Source organism: Dermacentor albipictus, chromosome 7 (assembly GCF_038994185.2).
Source record: "Dermacentor albipictus isolate Rhodes 1998 colony chromosome 7, USDA_Dalb.pri_finalv2, whole genome shotgun sequence".
NCBI lineage: Eukaryota > Metazoa > Arthropoda > Arachnida > Ixodida > Ixodidae > Dermacentor > Dermacentor albipictus.
Genome location: NC_091827.1, coordinates 94,111,336 through 94,132,566, shown reverse-complemented (window position 1 = coordinate 94,132,566; position 21,231 = coordinate 94,111,336). Strand labels below are relative to the sequence as shown.

The 21,231-nt window shown below is 47.0% G+C and overlaps 1 protein-coding gene across 1 annotated transcript in view; it reads left to right on the top strand.

Annotated features, from left to right (window-relative positions):
* The first annotated feature begins 774 nt into the window (after positions 1-774).
* Positions 775-21,231, top strand: part of LOC139047542 (BTB/POZ domain-containing protein 6-like) — a 45,033-nt gene continuing 24,576 nt past the window's right edge. The window contains exon 1 of the mRNA XM_070521368.1: positions 775-1,040. Within this exon, the coding sequence (XP_070377469.1) occupies positions 1,034-1,040 (7 nt within the window). The 5' untranslated portion in view covers positions 775-1,033. The remainder of the gene's footprint in view (positions 1,041-21,231) is intronic.

Here is a 21,231-nt window from a genome sequence, read left to right as displayed (position 1 = left end):
TATCGGCACGCGTGAACGCCGGCCATTGCTAAAGCATGCAACAGAATTCATTTTCGTTCTTGGACAGCGCACCAACAAATCAAACGCGAGAAAAAAGACGAGAACAAGCGCTGGTCTAAGAAATTAAAATGTTTATTTAAAGAAAAATGTTATATACCAATTAATCATGAAATTCATGTGTACTCCCTATAGGGGCGCGAAATGCGTCCGCTATAGACAGACGCGCGCAGAGAGAAGAGAACGAACTTTGAGAGCGACCGGCGAGCAGCCGAGCGGCGGTGAAACTGAATCTTTATTGTACGTGACTTCCACGCCGGGGAGGCCGGCGCCGCGAACATAAACATCCGCTCGTTGTGGAGACGCTCACGGCGGCGGCGGCGGAATCGGATCCACTACACTCCCTGTAAACAATAATACACTCACGAACTATCAGTTGTTTACTTTGTTGGCGCACCGCAGTAATTCATTCCTGGCGTATGCATGTTTCGTACCATTTCCTTGGGAATCGGTAAAATTTCACTGGAGACATCAGCCCTTACATTGCTGTTATGACAGCTTACAACACGATACCAATTTCCACTCTTCCGAAAAGGCACCATCGCAAACAAGAGACGTTTCGCGCGCAGCCCGAGCTAAGTGCAAGCGCGACCTTGAAGGGAAGTGACGGAAACGTACACGCGTGGGAGGCGAAATCGTTCCGCAAGGGGAGAAACGGGCGCTGGCGTCTAGGATGAAACTTGACGTGCGGACGTCTCATACAGACCAGGGATTTCTCGCCCTCAAGCAGCGCGAGCCTCTCTTCTAGAATTTCCTCTAGGTGGCGTTGCTCTTCCACTCCCATCCTGATTGCCCCTTTCGTTCATTATTTTCGCGAGGCTCAACGTTGATGCTGCGTTTTTCTCGACGCGGAGAAGTTCTGCTTTCGCCGCCCATGACCCGTGATCGTTAGCACGTGTCGCACATAGCGAGCGTTTCTTCACGCAGACACCAATTCTAGTGAATATTTCCAGGTGTTGCTCCTCAGTCGTCGACGATGAACTGTGAGTATTGTGCTGCTGAACGTCACTCTGCGTGTGCTTTAATACTGTTAAACAGCGACAAGCGCGTAGAGTTATCACGGGTGGCGAATGGGGCTTACTTCTCACCTTTGTTTATATACGCTGAGATGCCTCCGAAGGGATTATCGCAGCGACATTGTCACAAGGTGCGATCTGCGTCCCCTTGAGTGCCTCCCGCGAACAAAACTGCGCCGAAAAGATGAAGTGTGCGAATGAACGAATGAATGTAACTTTATCTGAAACGGCTCTTCACTGGTGGCGTAAGTGCGATAGGTAGCAGCTCTGTCTAGTTGATTGCCGGGTAAAATGTTAGTGATTATGGCCGCATGTTTTGAGCGTAGTGTATGGTGCTGGGCATCGCGCACTGCATACATCGCACTGTGGCGCCTAGTGTGAAACGTTGTTTCTTCGATAAATATTGTCTTGGAGCATTGTCACTGCCCCAGTAAACCACAAATGTATCTGGAACGTATCAATTGGGCCCTAATTTCTGTGTCGAAGACCGACACCTGCTAGAGGTCACACCCACGTACGTCACGGGCACGTGGGCTTGCTAGCGTGAACTGGAAAGATCCGCTAGATGTTCTATGGACCGCGGTCTGAATTCCCTAAGTGAGCGTCCCGTAGAGGTCACTTATGTCCTGCTAGGATGTACCTACAGCGTTACAGACATCTGGATGGGATTATCCACGGTATGTATTTGTAATATTGTTTGGACGAATATAGACAGCTATGGGATGTGTGCAATGTTCAGATCATCATGTGTCATGGACGTGTATAACATAAATGGTTAGCTGGGGCGTGCATGGCAAATAGAAGGAAAGACAAATAAAAAGAAGAAATTGCTTACGTTCATTAAATGAGCTTTGCCTTCGCCACTCGATTCTTCGTCAGTCTTCCTTCTTGTGACACACCGTAGCTTGAGGTCATCATCATCATCATTTGGTGTGCCCTTTGATGGCCTCTACTGCGCTTTGCAGTACGGTGTGAGGAAGGCGAGGGCCTCCCTATGCCCCGGCAAGGGAGGAGGAAGTCGCGAGAATAAACAGGGATCCGCAAGTTCTGAGATGACATCCCCTGGTATGCGCATTCTAACCGCTCAGTTTGTGCCTTCCACTCACTTGAAAGCTTTTAGTCGAGCAAGCGCGCTGCCTGGTATAGGAGGGAAGATCTGATGCGAATTTCCTTACCTCGTTTGCTTAGGGACACACATTTAGGATGGCAATGAGGTCACAGGTTAGAAGTTATTATAATGATCGGCCGCTACGATTAGCGTGGAATTCATGGATTTGTAACTCGACTATTGCGAGGCGACGGCCTTGCATGTGCACCGCGTATTGATGTAGTGGAGCGGACGCCGGATCTTTCGTGATGTGGGCTGGCAGTGGCTTCTGAGAAGGCCAGCTTTCCTTCGCTGCCTTCTCGTAGATTGACAACCTCATCAATCCGCGAATATTGAGTTTCATTTCATTTCATTTATTGAAGCCTTAAAGGCCCGGAGGCATTACATAAGGCGGGGGCAAACAAAGTGTGAGGAACTCTTCATCACGCTAAGGAGGGAAAAGAGAAAGAAAAGATAGAAGAAGAATAGAAAAGGAAACAACGCTCAGGAGCGGACCGAGCAAGCGGTACTATCATCAAAATCACTGTAAAGAAACCATAAAATACAACAAAATACACACTACATAAATACTATTAAAAACACTATGCGTGAGAACGAATCACTATCAATTAATTACTTAAAAGGGGTCAAGTAGCAAATGCATTTGTGACAAACAATTCTAGGTGTAGTGGATTGTTAGTTTCTCACGGAAAGTCTTGTGGTCGGCGGAAGTGACAGTAGAGTCGGGCAGAGTGTTCCACAGCGCTTTGCATTTGGAAAAAAAGAAAGAATCCTTCATCGAACACGTACGGCACTTAATGTGCGCGATTGGACAGCTGTGGTTGGGGCGGGGAGAGATTCTAAGCGGGGGTTGTAGTCGAGGGTGTCTGGCTATTTGGTGATAGTAGAAAGAGTGAAGCATGCAGAGACGCGAGATGATACGACGTGATTCGAGACAGGGAAGGTCGAGTGTGCGTTTTAGTTCAGTTATGCTGGTTTTACTTGAGTAGTTTGACATGATAAAGCGTGCAGCACGATTCTGAATGGCTTCTAATTCGTAGGTGAGATATGCTTGCGAGGGGTGCCAGATAGATGATGCGTACTGCAGTTTCGGCCGAACGTATGTCTGATATGCAAGTTTTTTTTTATAGTGGGCGATGCAGATTTCAGATTGCGACGTAAGAAACCAAGTGTGCGCGAGGCGTTTGCGCATATTGTTTCAATGTGAGTAACCCATGATAATGATGACGTCAAGTGAACACCTAGATACTTAGATACTTATAGCAGTCTGTTCGTGGTATTGTAGTTGAGCTTATGTGGTACGCGTAATTTGTAATGCTGCGCTTACGTGAAAAGGACACACATTGGCACTTATTAAGGTTAAGAGGCATGAACCCTTTTTCACACCATGAAATGATAGTGTCTACGTCTTCTTGTAGGTCAATGGAATCACCAGGGTTATGGATGGCGTTGTAGATGGCTTGCTTCCGGAAGAGTCGTGCCTCACCAACCACATGGATAGAGGTGGCCTACTTTACCCATCTCAGGCACTAAAAGACTTGGTTGCTGCGATGGAAGATGCCTTCACGCATTGTTTCAGCTTTAATAAGTTGAAGGCTGACAGCATCATGGGCCTTATTTCCTGCCTGTCAATAAATAAGCTGGATATGGTTGGCTGTGCGCAGCATAGCGTAGAAATCACCAACCAAGTGATACGGTTTTTTGTCATCACGAGGTTGCACGTCCTTGTCGCAGGAGAGAACGCATCGCAGCAAAGGAAGCGAGAAAAAATGAAGTACCTCAAGTAGAGGCGCACAACATAACTGCATAACTGCAACGTTTATATCAGCAAGACCAACATAAAGCGTTTGTATATGTAAAACAGGAATTGTTCACATCACATTGTATGCCCAGAAATATCTGCATATCTGAACAGAATTTCCCACCCGACAAATTAGGGTTTGCATGCACTGCACCTTGTTCACCGTTTCTGGGTATATACCTCCATTATATCAGGCACGTACCCAGCATTTTTTTTTCGGGGGGGGGGGGGGGCCCACCACCTCCATCATCATCATCATCGTCGTCGTCGTCGTCGTCGTCATCATCATCATCATCCTGTTTTATGTCCACTGCAGGACGAAGGCCTCTCCCTGCGATCTCCATTTACCCCTGTCCTGCGCCAACCGATTCCAACTTGCGCCTGCGAATTTCCTGATTTCATCGCTCGACTTGGTGTTTTGTCGTCCTCGATTGTGCTTTCCTTCTCCGGCGCATTACATGACCTGCCCAGCTACATTTTTTCCTTTTGATGTGAATTAGAATATCGTCTATACCTCGTTCGATCGCTCTTTGCGCGGTCCTTAACTTGTTCTCAAGTCTCTGCCCCATACGTCAGCACTGGCAAAATACACTGATTGCACACCTTACTTGCACACCTTTCAATAATAATGGTAAGCTTCCAGTCAGGAGCTGGCAATGTCTGCCGTATGCGATCCAACCTATTTTTATTCTTCTGTGAATTTCCTTCTCATGATCAGGGTTCCCTGTGATTAATTGACCTAGGTAAACGTACTCCTTCACAGTCTCTAGTGGCCGACTGGCGATTCTAATCTGTTGTTCCCTTGCCCGGCTATTTATCATTATCTTCATCTTCTGCATACTAATATTCAACCCCACTCTTACACTCTCTCTGTTAAGGCCTCCAATCATTTGTTGTAACTCGTCTGCATTGTTGTTGAAAAGAACAACGTCATCGGCAAACCGATGGTGGCTGAGATATTTGCCGTCGATCATTACTCCTAAGCCTTCCCAGTTTAATAGCTTGAATTCTTCTAAGCACGCAGTGAATAGCTTTGGAGAAATTGTGTCTCCCTGTCCGACCCCTTTCTCTAAATATATAAAAGCACGGACATACCTATAGGTATGTCCCTGCTTTTCTTGTGTAGAATTAAGGTAGCTGTAGAACCTCTGTAGATATTCTTACGCGAAGGACGAGTTAGTAAGACGAGAAACTGTTTACAGATTATATTTACAACAACGGTTGCAGCGCTGACCGGTTACACTTACAGCGCGAGCCCAGTTCGTTCTTCCCCCTCTTTTCTGGAGTGATGGCGCCCACGTACCTCGTTCAAACAAATACCACACGCATGTAGCAATATTTTTGAAGCTTTTTACGTAAGCGTTCTGTAGTCCTTGATTACGTAGTGCCTCTATGACTACTGGTATCTCTACTGAATCAAATGCATATTCGTAATCTATATAAGCCACATAGAGAGGCTTATTGTACTCTGCAGATTTCGCAATAAGCTTATTGATGACATGGATGTGATCCATTCTAAGGTATCTCTTCCTGAAGCCAACCTGTTCCCTTGGTTGACAAAATCCAGTGTTGCCCTTATTCTATTGGAGATTATTTCGGTAAATATTTTATATAATACTGGGAGCAAGCTAATGGTCCTATAATTTTTCAATTCTTTGACGTCTCCTTTTTTGTGGATTAGTATAATGTCTGCATTCTTCCAGTTTTCTGGGACCCTTGCAGTCGATAGACACTTCGTATAAAGAGCCGCCAGTTTTCCAAGTATTATGTCTCCTCCATCTTTGATTAAATCGACTGTTATCAGTGGCGTAGCAACAGGGGGGCCAGGGGGGCCGTGGGCCCTGGGTGCAAGGGGCCAGTGGGGGGGGGGGGGGATGTCATATACGTCTGAAGACACCCCTCTTACTGCCGGCTACACCCCGGGGGACGGGGGGGTGACAGAAGACCTAGGGCCCCGGGTGCCAGACGACCTAGCTACGCCACTGACTGTTATTCCACCTTCTCCTCCCGCTCTTCATCGTTTAATGTCTTGCAGGGCCCTTCTGACCTCATCGCTAGTTATAGGAGAGTTTCTCTATCCTGTTCATTACTGTTTCTAAGTAAGGTATCGTGACTCCCCTGGGTGCTGTATACCTGTCAGCTTAGAATTTTTTCGCTGCTTTTACTATATCTTCGAGATTGCTTATGATATTATCCTTCTTATCCTTTAGGGAATACATCTTGTTTTGTCCTATGCCAGGCTTCTTATTTACTGATTTCAGGCTGCGTTCATTTTTTTACGGCTTCTTCAGTCTTTCTCATGTTATAGTTTCGAAGATCAATTATTTTCGCCTTGTGGATCAGTTTTGACAGTTCCGTGAATTGCGTAACGCTGTGCGGCCGCCAGTCCCATACAACCGCGTAGAGCGCAGGACTCGGCAATTCTAGACGTACTGCGCTCACCGCGAAAGGTTAGAAAAACACCCACATAAGCACAGCAGAGAAGTGGCTACGTGAGGCGGTTCGACCGATAACTGTAGAAGCGTCATTCAAAACAAGTAATTGCTCTCCACTTCCGGCGGCGTTTTCTCTACTTACTTTTTAAATAAAAAGATGTTGATCCATAAACATTCTCATAAACAACGGTTAAATTTTTTATTATTCGCTTTTGCTTGCAGTTTGGTTGTTGCTTTGGCTCTCTCACTTAGTAGATCGCTTAATTTCTCAACTCCTTGCGATTTTTGTTTCCAGTTGCCAATTTTGCACGAAAAGTGCGATACAATTAGGAAAAAACAGACAAGGTAACGGGCGACAGTCATCTTGCTTACGGGTTTAAGGGTTATTGCAGGGTTTCATGATGGACGCTCTTTCACATTATTTTATTTCCCACCTTATCTAACCCATATCACGTGTGTATGGTTCGGGGCATCTGCCAGTGTCGCGGCGAGCCGTAAATTCAAGGAAATAATGAAGCAAATGCAAAAGTTAAACGCAATTGGCATTTTCTCCGGCCGCAACTCGTTCCATGAGAGTACAGGCCAGCTGAGTAACAGTCGCATCCCTCTCCTGGTCCCGGGATCAGCCTAAACAAAGAAGGTTGAACTAACAAAAGCAACAGCTATGCGCGTGATGGTTGAATAGGTGGTGACAACTGAACGCATCTCGAGTTAATCGCGCGGGTGCGAAATCCATGAGAAAACTTCACATTACAAGAGATGCCGATAACTACCGCCATCTAAAAGGAGTGAAAAAGGCAGCATAATGCTGACCGATGAACAGCTGCCAAGTCTCAACATTGATCTGGCGGCGCTTTAGGAATGTGTGAGGAGTGGTGGCGTGGGTGGGGAGGGGGGGGATGCCACATGATTTCGGGGGCGGGGGCCCGGGCCCCCCCGGCCCCCCCCCCCCCCTGGGTACGTGCCTGCATTATATATTGGATTTGCGCTCCATTTCGTGTCATATTGTTTGTTTGAGAGCTAACAGCCATGTATATAGAGTCGTGTGTATTATTTTATTAACAATAAATATTCTTTTTTTTAAGGCACATTTGGCATCATATGAGCGCTACTAAATACGCGAACTTAGTTCTTTGCAGGTTTCTATTATTGGAAACGAAATTTCCCTTAGCGCTCTCATTATGCTGAGTTTTGACCATTGGTGCCTACAGTTCTACCTTTCATTGCAAAATTAAATAAACTTGAAATAATCATGGTTCACTCGAGCGGCCCATTCCAACTGATGAGGCACGCACCAACCAGTAGACGATTAGGACAAGCGCCTGTAGCTCAATTCACTAATAAAGTCATGCCAGACAGAACTGCATGCGGCACCCCATAATAGTCCCTTAAAATGTTTAAGCGGCACTGGCAAACTGTAAACAACCGCCTACTGCGGAAGCTTTCTCTATTTGGTGCAATTATGAGTTTCACAAGTGTTGCACTGAGCGCGAAGCTAAAGCGCGGCGATAAAATCACCAAAATTTAGTCATAGTACGTTAGGCCAGCTGCAGTGATAAAGTCGCCTAGCCTTTAAAATTATTTTCCGATGCGCGTATTGCGCTCCAAGAAGCCGCGGAGTGAGAAAGCACTTCACACCGGAACCAAATAAGCGTAGCAGACCTTAGCCAGCGTACGGGTGGCATCTCGGAGCCGACAGCAGCGCCGCCGCATCGTCCTGAAAAAATGCTGCCCAATGCTGCCTCTCTGGCGCTCCGATTCCGACAGCTCCCCCTCTAGCCACCATAACTCGGGAGAAGTACCGTCAGCCATTTTGGCCGTTTCCCAAGCGTCGGTTACACTCAACCGAGGATGCCAAGCTCGCTTCGCGGTCAGCCGCGGTTAGCGGCCTAACCGCAGTTTCGCCTGCCTTGTAACCGCGTTTAGCGATAACCGCGGTTACGTTAACCGCGATTAAGGTCGCCCGTGTAACAGGGGTATTATTTGTTCTTACTCAGTGTATTGAAATTTCAAGAGTGAAAGTAGACCGCTATATGTGGCCTTTTTAGACATTACAGGAGCGTATGACAACGTAAATCGCAGCATTTTGTGGGATATTCTGGAAGGGGAAGGCTTAGGTGACGATTGTCTATAGCTTTTCAGGGAGATTTACCTAGAAAATATCGTTTGCGTTGAATGGGAAAGGATGAAGCGCGAGGAGAAAGCTGATATCAACAAGAGACTGAGGCAGCGGTGCCCTTTATCCCTACTGCTGTTTATGATGTACATGGTGAGGATGGAGAGTGCGCTAGAAGGAAGTAATATCGGGTTTAATTTTTCATACAAGCAGGCGGGTACAGTAGTGGAGCAGCAGCTTCCAGGTTTATTTTATGCGGACGATATTGTGTTGCTAGCTAACAAGCAAAATTATTTGGAAGGTGTGGCTGATATCTGGGGAAAGGAAGGCGAGAATTTAGGTTTGAAATTTAGTATTAGAAAATCAAGTGCTATGGTATTCAGTGAAAACAGTAAACAGACAATGGCAATATAGGGCCAGGAAATACCTCGCGTAAAAGAATATAAATTCCTTGATGTATAAATAAACGAACGCGATAGATGTATGGAAACACAGGAAGAAAGCAATAACACTAAAGGGGAAGAGAAATGCAGCCATAATGAAGCACAGAGCGCTACGGGGTGTTAAGAATGGCGAGCTGCGAAACAAGATTGCCACACAGTTACGACAGGGCGACACGACGCGCACCTCTCCCTCTCCGTCGCTGCAGCTGGGAGGCGTTCGAAGAAGCGGCCTTTGCGCTGGAGTCTGCCGCCTTCCTCCAGCCCCTTCGACATTGTGACGGAACTAGTTCGGTGCGTGAACAATGATTCCGGAGTTCCCCAACGCGGAGCTGATTTGACACGCATGGACAAGCTGCCGCGGGAACGACGTATTTTTGTGCTTCTCACGCTTTGGCGTGGCACGGAACAATGAGCGACCCTCGATCGGCACCGATAGTTCCCGGAACGGCACCCCGCCAACGCCGTCGTCGGGCATCAGAGCGCGGTTGCCTTTGTGTACGTAAACTGATCTGCAGAGCAGCGGCGAGTTGGTGATGAGTAAACGAACAGTCGCCGCGTCGTATGACCGGCGGATCGAGTGTATAAAAACTGTGGTTGTGCGAATGCTGAGGACACTTCTCTTGAGCAGTCATGTTAGACTGAGTCACTTCTCTCATGCAGTCATGTTGGACTGTTACTCTTTTTCTCAAGCAGTCATGTTAGACTGATTTAATTTCTGTAAATAAACCCTTTTCCTCGTTCTCGATGAGAAACAGTTCTTCACTTCATCAACGATCTCAGAGTAAATAAGTTGGACGACGGCATGGGCCAGCTACCTTCGAATTCATGCCGTACTCCAATCTTGGCAAAGGACCACGGACGATGGGATTGAGCCCCCAATCCTGACAACTGGCTGACAGCGGTGAGATGGACTTTGCGACATGGTGCTGTATCTGCGGTGAGTGCTTGGTTTTTGCTTTGACTCTCTAGGCTTCATTTTGTGGTTGTTCTGTTTAGAACAGTAGGGAAGCTAGATTGTTGTGTGTTAGCTAGGTTGTGTTTTCCTAGCTAGATTTAGAGAGCAGAATCAAGGCAGTAAAGCAGCAGTCATGGAGTTAAAGACACTGCTGAGAGACGAGTTGTTGATTGTTGGTGAGGAACTGGGCCTAGATGTACGCAAGGAAATGCTCAAATCGGAATTATTGGAGCTAATTTCCGAAAAGGCCAGTGAGGAAGAAATTGAAATGGGGTTTGAACTTCTGAAAAAGAGAGAAGAACGAGAGAGAAAAGAACAAGAGAGAGAGGAACGCGATAAAGATCGCGAGTTAAGAAAAATGCAACTGGAACTTGAAAGGAAACGTTTGGAGATGTCTCAAGGAAGTGAAGGCGCTCTGGGACGATCAAGTGAGGCAGAATCGTACCGCATGGACAGGCTATTAAAGCCATTTGAGGTCGGGACCGACATAGGCTTATTCCTAAGCAATTTTGAAAGGACTTGCGAAAAGATGAACTTCGGCCCGAGTACATGGCCACAGCGGTTGCTGTCTATGTTGCCGTGTGAGGCGGCGGAAGTAATCGCCAGACTGAGTGTGCAGGATGCATATGATTATGCAAAAGTTAAGGCTAGTCTCCTGAAGAAATACCGCCTTTCAGCCGAAGCTTTTCGGCAAAGGTTTAGGAGCACAGGCAAGAAAGATAGCGAGGGCTATCCGGAGTTTGCATATAGCTTAAAGGCCAACCTAGTCGAGTGGCTTAAAAGCGCGGAAGCGTACGACAGCAGAGACATGATCATTGAATGCATGTGTCTAGAGCAGTTTTACAAAACCATCCCCCAAGCTGTGAAACTGTGGATGCAAGACAGAGGTAATGTAAACACTGTGGAAAGGGCGGCTGAATTAGCCGAAGAGTACGCAACCCGTAGAAAGTTGAACGCCGAGGAGGGAAACTGGGACGGTCGAAATGGACCGCGGAAACCATTTCCGTTCAAAAAGGGTGCGCAAACTAGACGATCCGAGCCTGTAGACATGGCGGAAAAGCCCGCAGAAAAGAGCGAGGAGAAACTTAACGGAGAAACCGCACAAAAAGAACAGAAAAGAAAATTCGAATCTATTAGACCAATTCGCTGTTACAAATGCCACAAACTGGGACATATAGCTGTAAACTGCGAGAAGTCTAGCGTAGTTTCTTCCTACGTGGAGGAAAAAGATGAGAATATGGAACTTTTAAGTCCATATCTCCACGACCTGCAAGTTAATGGAAAACCATGCCGAGTGCTAAGAGACAGTGCCGCCACGCTGGACATTGTCCATCCGTCTTACGTGATGGTAGATGACTTCACCGGAGAAGTAGCATGGATAAAACAGGTTGTAGAAGAACACAGCGTGTGTCTGCCCATGGCCAAAGTCAAAATCAGTGGACCATTCGGGGAGCTAGAGACTGAGGCTGCAGTTTCCAAATTTTTGTCACGGCAGTATCCCTACATCTTTTCGAATCGTTCGAATCAGTTACTGCGTGACAGAGGGCTCAAACTGGGAGAGGGCATAGTACAGGCATTGACCCGAGGCCAAGCTCGTAAGATCGCGGCGCTTTCGGCTGAAAATGCTCAAGCTCCTCCAGCGGAAGCAGAAAAGGGGATAACTTCAATACCCGAATCCGAGCTAGGCCCGAGGGACAAAAGAACAGTTGAGGAGAGCCTGCCAGCTGACCAGCTCAATGAGAGCGTAGCACTAGAGTGTCAGAGTTCTAGCCTGCAGGAAGAGAAAGCAGACGCGCTCACAAGCGAGACAGGGTCGTTATTATCACCGGCCTCAAAGAACTTCGATCAACTCTTACGCGTGGATAGAGAGTCACTGGCAGCTGAGCAAAAGAATGATGAGAGCTTAGCTAAATTACGTGACACAGCTAAAGAAGGCATTGCTAGGCGCAACGTAACGATACATGAGAGAGGAGGATTGTTGTATCGGCATTACAGAGATCGAAAGGGTAGGATTTTAGATCAGTTAGTCATACCTACTAAGTATAGGGAGGACCTTTTGAGTCTTTGTCATGGAAATGGGTGGTCCGGCCACCTAGGCATAAACAAATCAAAGGAAAGATTGCTTATGGAATACTACTGGCCTGGCTGTTTCAAAGATGTAGAAAACTTTGTAAGATCATGCGACGCCTGCCAGCGTTCTGGTAAACCAGGAGAGACTTGGAAAGCTCCACTGAAGGTAGTGCCCTTAATAACAGAGCCTTTCAGACGACTTGTAATAGACACGGTAGGGCCTCTTCCAAAAACAAAATCAGGCTACAGGTACTTGTTTACCATGCTGTGTCCGGCTACCAAGTTTCCAGAAGCAATCCCTTTGAAAGAGCTCAGCTCCACCGAAGTAGTAGACGCGCTTTTGACAGTGTTTGCACGAGTTGGGTTTCCAGCCGAAATTCAGGCAGATCAAGGGTCAGTATTCACGAGCGCACTGACTTCCACATTCTTGCAAAAGTGCGGGGTAAAGTTAATACACAGTTCTGTCTATCACCCTCAGTCAAACAGTGTAGAGAGGTGGCATTCGGTGCTTAAGCGAGTTTTGCGTGCGCTCTGTTACGAGCACAAGGAGGACTGGGAGAACTGTCTGCCGGCAACTTTGTTTGCTTTGCGAACGGTTCCACATGAAGCGACAGGGTTCTCACCAGCAGAACTAGTGTATGGGAGGACACTCCGTTCTCCACTGAGAATGTTAAGAGAGATGTGGGAGGAAAGAGGGGAGAGTCCAACCGTGGTTGAATACGTGCTAAATTTACTGGAACGGCTAAGCGCAACCCAAGAACTAGTCGGAAAGAACATGGCACTAGCTCAAAAGAACGCCAAATTCTATTACGACAGGAATGCGAGGCTTCGTACGTTTAACGCCGGAGACCAGGTAATGATCCTCAAACCTTCAAGAAAGAACAAGCTTGAAGTTCACTGGGACGGGCCCGTTAGAGTGTTGCACAAACTTTCAGATACTAACTATGCTTTGAGAATGCCCGGTCGCAGGAAGGAAGTGAGGATATATCACTGTAATTTGATGAAGCCGTATGTAGAGCGGAGCGGAGTCGTTAACTATACCGTCAAAGAGCCGGATGGCACTAGTACCAAGTTTGACGAATATAGGGCGACCTCCAACTCTGAAATCGGCCTAGAAGAAGTAGTAGAGCACTCGGTAAGCTCGCACGCTCTAAACCCCGAGCAGCTAGATGAGCTAAAAGGGGTGTTAGGGGAATATCTCGACAGATTCAGCGATCGGCCGGGTAGAACCGAACTGATAACGCATGAAATTGAGCTGACCTCTACCGAACCAGTAAGATCAAAACCTTACAGGGTGTCTCCAAGACAGAGAGAGATTATGGAGGCAGAGATACAGCGCATGCTAGAGTTGGGAGTTGTTGAGCCCGCTGAGAGTGACTACACGCCACCGCTAATACTCGTAGAAACCCCTAACAAGGACCCTCGTCCGTGTGTTGGCTACAGGAAGTTAAATGCGATCACTAGGGATCAGCTGTACCCGATACCCAACATTGAGGAACGAATTGAAAGAGTTAGCGCTGCTAAATACATTTCAACTATAGATCTCGTGCGGGGGTACTGGCAAGTTCCTCTTTCAGAAAGTGCCAGCCGCTATGCCGCATTCATCTCGCCTGTAGGCACTTTTCGCCCTCTCGCACTCAGCTTCGGGCTGAAGAACGCGCCGTTTAGCTTCTCTAAGTTAATGGATATTGTCCTAAAAGACTTGCAGGAGTTCGCCTTACCTTATCTTGATGATGTGGCCATTTTTTCGGACAGCTGGGAACAACACGTATCGCACCTCAAACAGGTGTTCTCACGGTTGAGGGAAGCTGGCTTAACGATGAAAGCGGAAAAGTGTAGGTTTGGTTGTTCGCAGGTTACTTATCTGGGCCATGTTGTCGGTCAGGGCATGAGACGGCCGGCTGAGCTGAAAATAGCGACGATTGGAGATTTTTCTCAGCCGCGCACGAAAACGGACCTTCGTTCATTTTTGGGACTTGTGGGGTACTATCAACGGTACATTCCGAATTACTCGCAATTGGCAAGTCCATTAACAGACGCCCTCCGAAAGGGAGCACCAAGTAACGTACACTGGGATAAGGACAAAGAGAACGCTTTCCAAAGTTTGAAAACGCTATTGGTTTCTCGCCCTGTGCTTCGCGCGCCAGACTACACAAAGGAATTCATAGTTCAATGCGACGCAAGCGACAGAGGTATGGGCGTGGTACTTAGTCAGGTCGGCGACGATAACGAGGAGCATCCTATCCTCTACGCCAGCCGTAAACTAAATGTAAGAGAGGAAGCCTACAGCGCTTCAGAGAAGGAATGCGCTTGTTTGGTTTGGGCCGCCCAGAAGTTGTCGTGTTACTTGTACGGAGCGAAGTTCATCTTCGAGACCGACCACTGTCCTCTGACGTGGCTCAATCAAATGTCACACAAAAACGGCCGCTTGCTCCGATGGAGCCTCACTCTCCAAGAGTACAACTTCTCTGTTAGATATAAGAAGGGAAAGTTGCATAGCAATGCGGATGGTTTGAGCAGGCTAATTTGAATTCTGCGTTTGGGGGTCCCGCCTAAATTTTAGGGTTACTCGTGTTAATTTTATTAACCGAAGAAGATCGCCTCTCATTTGGCAGGATTCCCTCCATGATTGCTGAATGTGTCAGCAGGAATTTGCTTCAGAAATTGGCATAGTGAAATGTAGCATTTTTTTTGTTTCTGCACTTATGTTGTTGTTGTTTTTTTTTTGAAGCCTAGCGAGTCTAAAGTGAGAGCCAATGCACGTCATCTCGGCGCAGAGCCGTGTTGTGGGGTTCATTTTGCAGTTGCCTGTCCTTGTTGGATGTTTTGGGGCGGTGACATCAATGCACAAGTGGTCGCTGCGAGCCAAGACATCAATCCCCCCCTGACCAGCAGCCGTTCTCTTCCTGCCTAGCGGTTGTCAGCGCTAGACAGTCGAGACTTTCCGGGCCATGGAGGCGCTGTTAAGAATGGCGAGCTGCGAAACAAGATTGCCACACAGTTACGACAGGGCGACACGACGCGCACCTCTCCCTCTCCGTCGCTGCAGCTGGGAGGCGTTCGAAGAAGCGGCCTTTGCGCTGGAGTCCGCCGCCTTCCTCCAGCCCCTTCGACATTGTGACGGAACTAGTTCGGTGCGTGAACAATGATTCCGGAGTTCCCCAACGCGGAGCTGATTTGACACGCATGGACAAGCTGCCGCGGGAACGACGTATTTTTGTGCTTCTCACGCTTTGGCGTGGCACGGAACAACGAGCGACCCTCGATCGGCACCGATAGTTCCCGGAACGGCACCCCGCCAACGCCGTCGTCGGGCATCAGAGCGCGGTTGCCTTTGTGTACGTAAACTGATCTGCAGAGCAGCGGCGAGTTGGTGATGAGTAAACGAACAGTCGCCGCGTCGTATGACCGGCGGATCGAGTGTATAAAAACTGTGGTTGTGCGAATGCTGAGGACACTTCTCTTGAGCAGTCATGTTAGACTGAGTCACTTCTCTCATGCAGTCATGTTGGACTGTTACTCTTTTTCTCAAGCAGTCATGTTAGACTGATTTAATTTCTGTAAATAAACCCTTTTCCTCGTTCTCGATGAGAAACAGTTCTTCACTTCATCAACGATCTCAGCGTAAATAAGTTGGACGACGGCATGGGCCAGCTACCTTCGAATTCATGCCGTACTCCACTCTTGGCAAAGGACCACGGACGATGGGATTGAGCCCCCAATCCTGACAGGGGATAGAACAGGTACGAGGTCCTTTGAGGTATGTGGAAAGGTGTAATGGTTCCACAACGTACTTTTGGAAATTCGGTTGTTCGCTTGAAATGAGGGGTAAAATCAGGACTCGATGGGAACTAAGGGTCAGTGGGTCGCCTCACATTGGGCGCTCGCGGGAAGACTACAAATGAAGTTCTGCAGGGTGATATGGGCTGGACTAGTTTTGAAGTGAGGGAAGCTCACAGTAAAATTGATTATGAAGAACGGCTGAGGAATATGGAAGGCAAATGAGCTGGGAGAGTGTTGAGGCATCTGTACAGGAAAAACATTGATTCACAGTGGAGTAAAAGGGATAGGAAGCATAGCAGCAAGTATTCGGGCTGTAGGGTGGGCTACACAGCAACAAAGAACGTCAAGCGGAAAGTCAGAGAGGCTGAAATAATCTCATGGGTGGTGGCAATGGAAAAGGAACCCGCCATGAGTAACTACATAAAAAAACGAAATCGGGAAAGAAACAATTTATGCTAACTCAAAGGGAAACTCATTACTTTTCGAAGCAAGATCTGGATGGCTTAGAACACGCACCTGTAAAGCGAGATATAAGAAAGAAGAAGAAGCATGTGCTTGCTGCGGTCGTCTATACAATCGGCTATACCTCGCAGGAAATGCAGGAGTCCTTAGAGCTATTGGCTAAAGGATTGGAGAGCCGGTTCGCAACGCGCCTTCAAGCTTCTGTTTTTACTCCTGTATTATCGGACTACAAAGAGATCTCCTATTCGGAAGTAGCACAAGTTATGTTGCAGTTGCCAACTACAGCGCCTGGCCCGGACGGAATAACAAATGCAATGTTAAAGATTTTCTTTCAAGAAGCGCCACGTGAGCTTCTGAACTTGGTAAACTACTCTGTTAGCAATGCATGGATTCCACAAGAATGGAAGATCGCCAAAATCATTCCGTTACTTAAAAAGCAAGGGGCAGGGTACACCATCGACAACATCAGACCAATTGCGTTGACATCAAACATAGTGAAGCTTATTGAAAGAGTGCTTCTCCGACACATATTGGAGTTTATTGTCGGAAATCAATTTTTGAGTCCTTGCCAAATTGGATTTCGATCTGGCTATTCGATATGGCACGCGCATGTAGACCTTGAAAGTCGAATTAACATCGCCAGACAGAAAAAGCAGTACGCGGCTTTAGTTACATTAGATATATGTAAAGCCTATGACAGCATTGAACACACAATTTTAACAGATCGGTTACAGAGCCATTGTTTTCCAGGCTATATTGTAGCATGGGTGCATGAATTTTTAAAAGCCAGGGAATTCTTTTGTTTTAGAAGCGGCTATTCTTCTAGAAAACGTAAGCAAACAAGAGGTGTGCCTCAGGGATCGGTACTCTCACCAGTATTATTCAATATTTTAATGAGCACAATCCCCGTTCACCCAGGAGTCAGTACCTACGTTTATGCTGACGACATTGCCTTTTTTGGTATGGCTAGTGACATATACTCTCTTTACGAAATTTTGCAGTCGTATCTAAGGGAGCTGGAACACTGGCTGGATAGCTTACACTTAAACCTGAATGCTAATAAATGTGCTATACTTGTTTTTCCAGTTAAAGACCCAGTATACATATCGCTGAACTACCATCTCGAAGATATTCCACAAGTAGAGTCACTAAAGTACCTTGGAGTTATTTACAACGGAAATCTTAACTGGCGGCCACATATTGAATATATTGCGACAAAAGGAGCTCGTACAATGGGCATTTTGCGCAAGTTAAGCAATCGAAGAACAGGTATGCGCAGAAAATCACTCTTGATGGTATATAAAATGTACGTTCGTCCGGTGTTAGAATTTGGATGTGTTTTATTCTCAGGTGTTCCATCATACAAGCTTCGGCCGCTAGTTTTGTTAGAACGAGAGGCACTACGTCTGTGCTTAGGCCTTCCAAAATACGTTGCAAATGCCGTATTATACATGGAAGCAAGAATCCCACCCATATTATGCCGATTTCACCTTCTGACTGTTCAGACCTTCTTAAGACTATACGAATCACCATTAAACCGTCCTCAAATTATTTTCATCTCCGATCCAGAATTATTTTTTCCTGTTCATTGGCCCAGGTTTCATAGACCACAGATTATATTTGTGCAAACATTACTTGACCCACTAAATTTACAAATTCGTGATGTGCTTCCTAATAATACGCATTCAAATTACCCAGAGATCAGGTTCGACGACATTTTCCCGAACCACGCGAAACTACTCCCTTACGGCATCTTAAACGCCATGTTGCAAGAGCACCTAAGCACCCTAGAAAAAAACATCATCATTGCAACAGATGCCTCACAGTGCGAGGAAAAAGCTGGCATTGGAATATTTTGTCCTGCGCTCGACTGGTCTTTTTCTTTAAGATTGCCTGATTTTGTGCCTATTTTTCTGGCTGAGTTGTTAGCAGTAATCCTAGCTTTACGTAAATTAGACCCAATGATTACAACGGCTGCTATTCTTACTGACTCCCTTTCTGTTTGCTCTTGCCTTACCGCTACTAAGGAGTCACCCATGCTAAAACTCTTCCACTTACTAGTTCCTGCCCATGTGCTATGTATTCATTTGATATGGGTGCCTGGTCATAAAGGTTTGTTTTTTAATGAAACTGCCGATTCACTGGCACATGCATCACTAGCCGGCCCTATTCTTCCTATTCTACCAGTGACAGCACAGATCACGGCGGCAAGATTTCGGATGAGATCAATTAGATCAGCCTTATCAAACCCACATTTGACAGCTTCTCCAGAGTATAAACACCTGGCATTTCCCTGGCATAGCGATTCTTGTTATACAAAGATGCTTGAGGTCTGCCTCACCAAATTACGCTGCCGCATTCCCTCCCTAAATTTCTATTTACACAGGTCGGGTTTGGTTCCCTCTCCCCTTTGTTCTTTTTGTGAGGAGGAGGAGACGATACAGCACTATCTTCTATCTTGTCGCCGCTTTGCTGCGTTAAGAAAAAGATTGTTGGAGATGCCATTTAGAAGAATTGGCCTGGACTTTACAGAACCTGCAATTCTTTCGTTCGGGGCGTCCACTTTGGGTTTCAGCCACAGGGATGCATGCTTCGCTGTCCAAACATTCCTTACAGAATCTAAACGAATGCCCTGCTAAATTCTATTTTTTATTATTACTTTTAAATTAATTATTTCTCATTCAACAGCACCTTCCTGATTTTATTTTAGCCGGTTATTCAACCCTATTCAATGCTATTCCCATAGATAATAGGAAATTTATGCTATAAATTATTTTGGAATAATCCATCCATTTCTTGGCCAATCCCCCATCGTGGGTAGGAGCCACACGTGCCACAGGCTACAACAACAACAACAACAAGCTAGAGAAACGATGGAGCAGGTTTTATTATAATGTGAAGACATCTGCCCAGCGGTCGATTTAGGCACCCCTGGCCTCCTTGAAGCCCTTGGGTTCTGCGAGAGCAGGGGAAAAGTAAACATGTCCAAAATAGAGATTAGTAAGAGGCGATTGGAAGATTGGTGAAAGAAAAGTAGGGAAACGACAAAAAGCGGAGACATACGAAAGCAATGTTCACAATAGGGGGGGGGGGTCACAAAATTTGGTTGTGGTAGTTCATCGTGCGTATTTTTTTTTCTTTTTTAGCCTAGATAGGACATTGGGCAGTATAATAGCAAGAGCTTGGTGGCACAACCCATCGCCCCATTCCAAAGGGGACTCTTATAACATCCATCCATCCATCGTTGTTCTCTGACCGAGCGTATTTTGGCCTGGCAGAGTTTCGGACACTTTCTCGCTAGAAGACGAGAAAAAGAAACAATGTTCGCTTGCCGCCATCACTGTGGGGACCTGTCTGGAAAGGCTTGTCTCGCCGGCGTATGATACCTGGCAGTATGCGTATGAATCTCTGTGAACCAAGCGTCTCACGTTTTCTTCGACATTTGTTTGGTAGCCACACAGAGGCCCAAAGTAGGCATTCGATTGGGTCCAACATGATTTGCTTAGCGTTTTTTTTTTTCATTTCAGTGCCCCCGCTCCACAAAAGATAGAAAAACATTGTTGCGGCGCAGCGAATTGTCGCATAGTGAAAGTTCGATTTTCTTACTTCTTCTTTTGCGGAAAGTAATACGTCACGGCATTCTTCAGTTGCCAGATACATTTATTATATTATTGCGATATCAATTATATGGACCCGCCAGGCGAATTCCTACCGTTCCGGTCATGTTACCTATAAAGTCCAAGGGCGATAACATCGTCACCGCGCGCCGCATGCTGTATGTGCGAATTAAAATGTGGTTGGGGGTGAGCCGACGATGGTGGTTCAGACTTGTGTGCACAAGGGAGAAAAGCGCGGAAGAAACGCGCCGCCTTCCGTCGCCCGCGATACATCGGGGGCAGTGGAACAACGGGCCGGACCTTCGGATTGTGTGATCTGCAAATCTTTGCTTGCGCAACACGTTTATTTGCTTTGTTTGACGCATTATATACAGTCACTTTTTCTTAGATATGTAGATTTATTGGAGACTTATAGGTATTGCAACGGGGGTGTTTGCTTAGCAGCACTAGTTCTAGGTTGCAGCGGTAGGCTTTAACAGGTCGGTGCTGTATCGAAACGGGGAAACAAGCGCTCCTCGTCGTCTTCTTCTCATTCACTAACACCATGACCACTGCCCAGTGCCTTCAGTACAATCACTCCCCACCGAAAGAGTAGCCATCCTGGCGACCTAAGGACACGAAAACACGGGGGGGTCATGGCACTGCTTGAGCCGGGAGACGTGGACAATTTTCTGGCCGCGACGACGCTGGTCGGCAGGCGCTTCCGTTGGCTCCATGAGGTAGGTGACCGCGGATGTTTATTTCAGTACCCGATAAGGACCGTGGTACTTGGAGAGCAGCTTAGAGGAAAGGCCTGGAGGAGTAGAGGGCACCCACAACCAGACCAGCGAGCCAGGAGCAAAGCACGTAGCCGCAGTAGATGAATCGTGGCGATGCTTTTGGCGCCACTGGTCCTGGGATGTCAACGAATGAGCGAGCTGGCGACACTCTTCGGCGTAAGCAGCCGCTCTAGAAACAGTCGTGCACTCCGAAGCATCTGGTCGGTAAGGCAGAATCGTGTCCATAGTGCATGAAGGTTCGTGTCCGTAAAGGAGAAAGAAAGGGGAGAACCCAGTGGTGCTTTGCGTGGTGGTATTCTAAGCGTAGGTGACGAAAGGCAGAATGCGATCCCAATTCAAGTGGTCAGAGGAAACATACATGTCCAACATGTCGCCAAGGGTGCGGTGGAAGCGCTCTGTCATCCCATTAGCTTGAGGATGATATGCTGTGGTAGTGTGGTGAATGATGCGACACTCCTTTAGCAATGCTGCAATGACGTCTGAGAGAAAAACGCGACCGTGGTCGCTCAGTAATTCTCGAGGTGCTCCATGGTGTAAAATCAGGTTTTGAAGGATAAAACTGGCGACGTCTTTTGCTGTGGCAGATGCT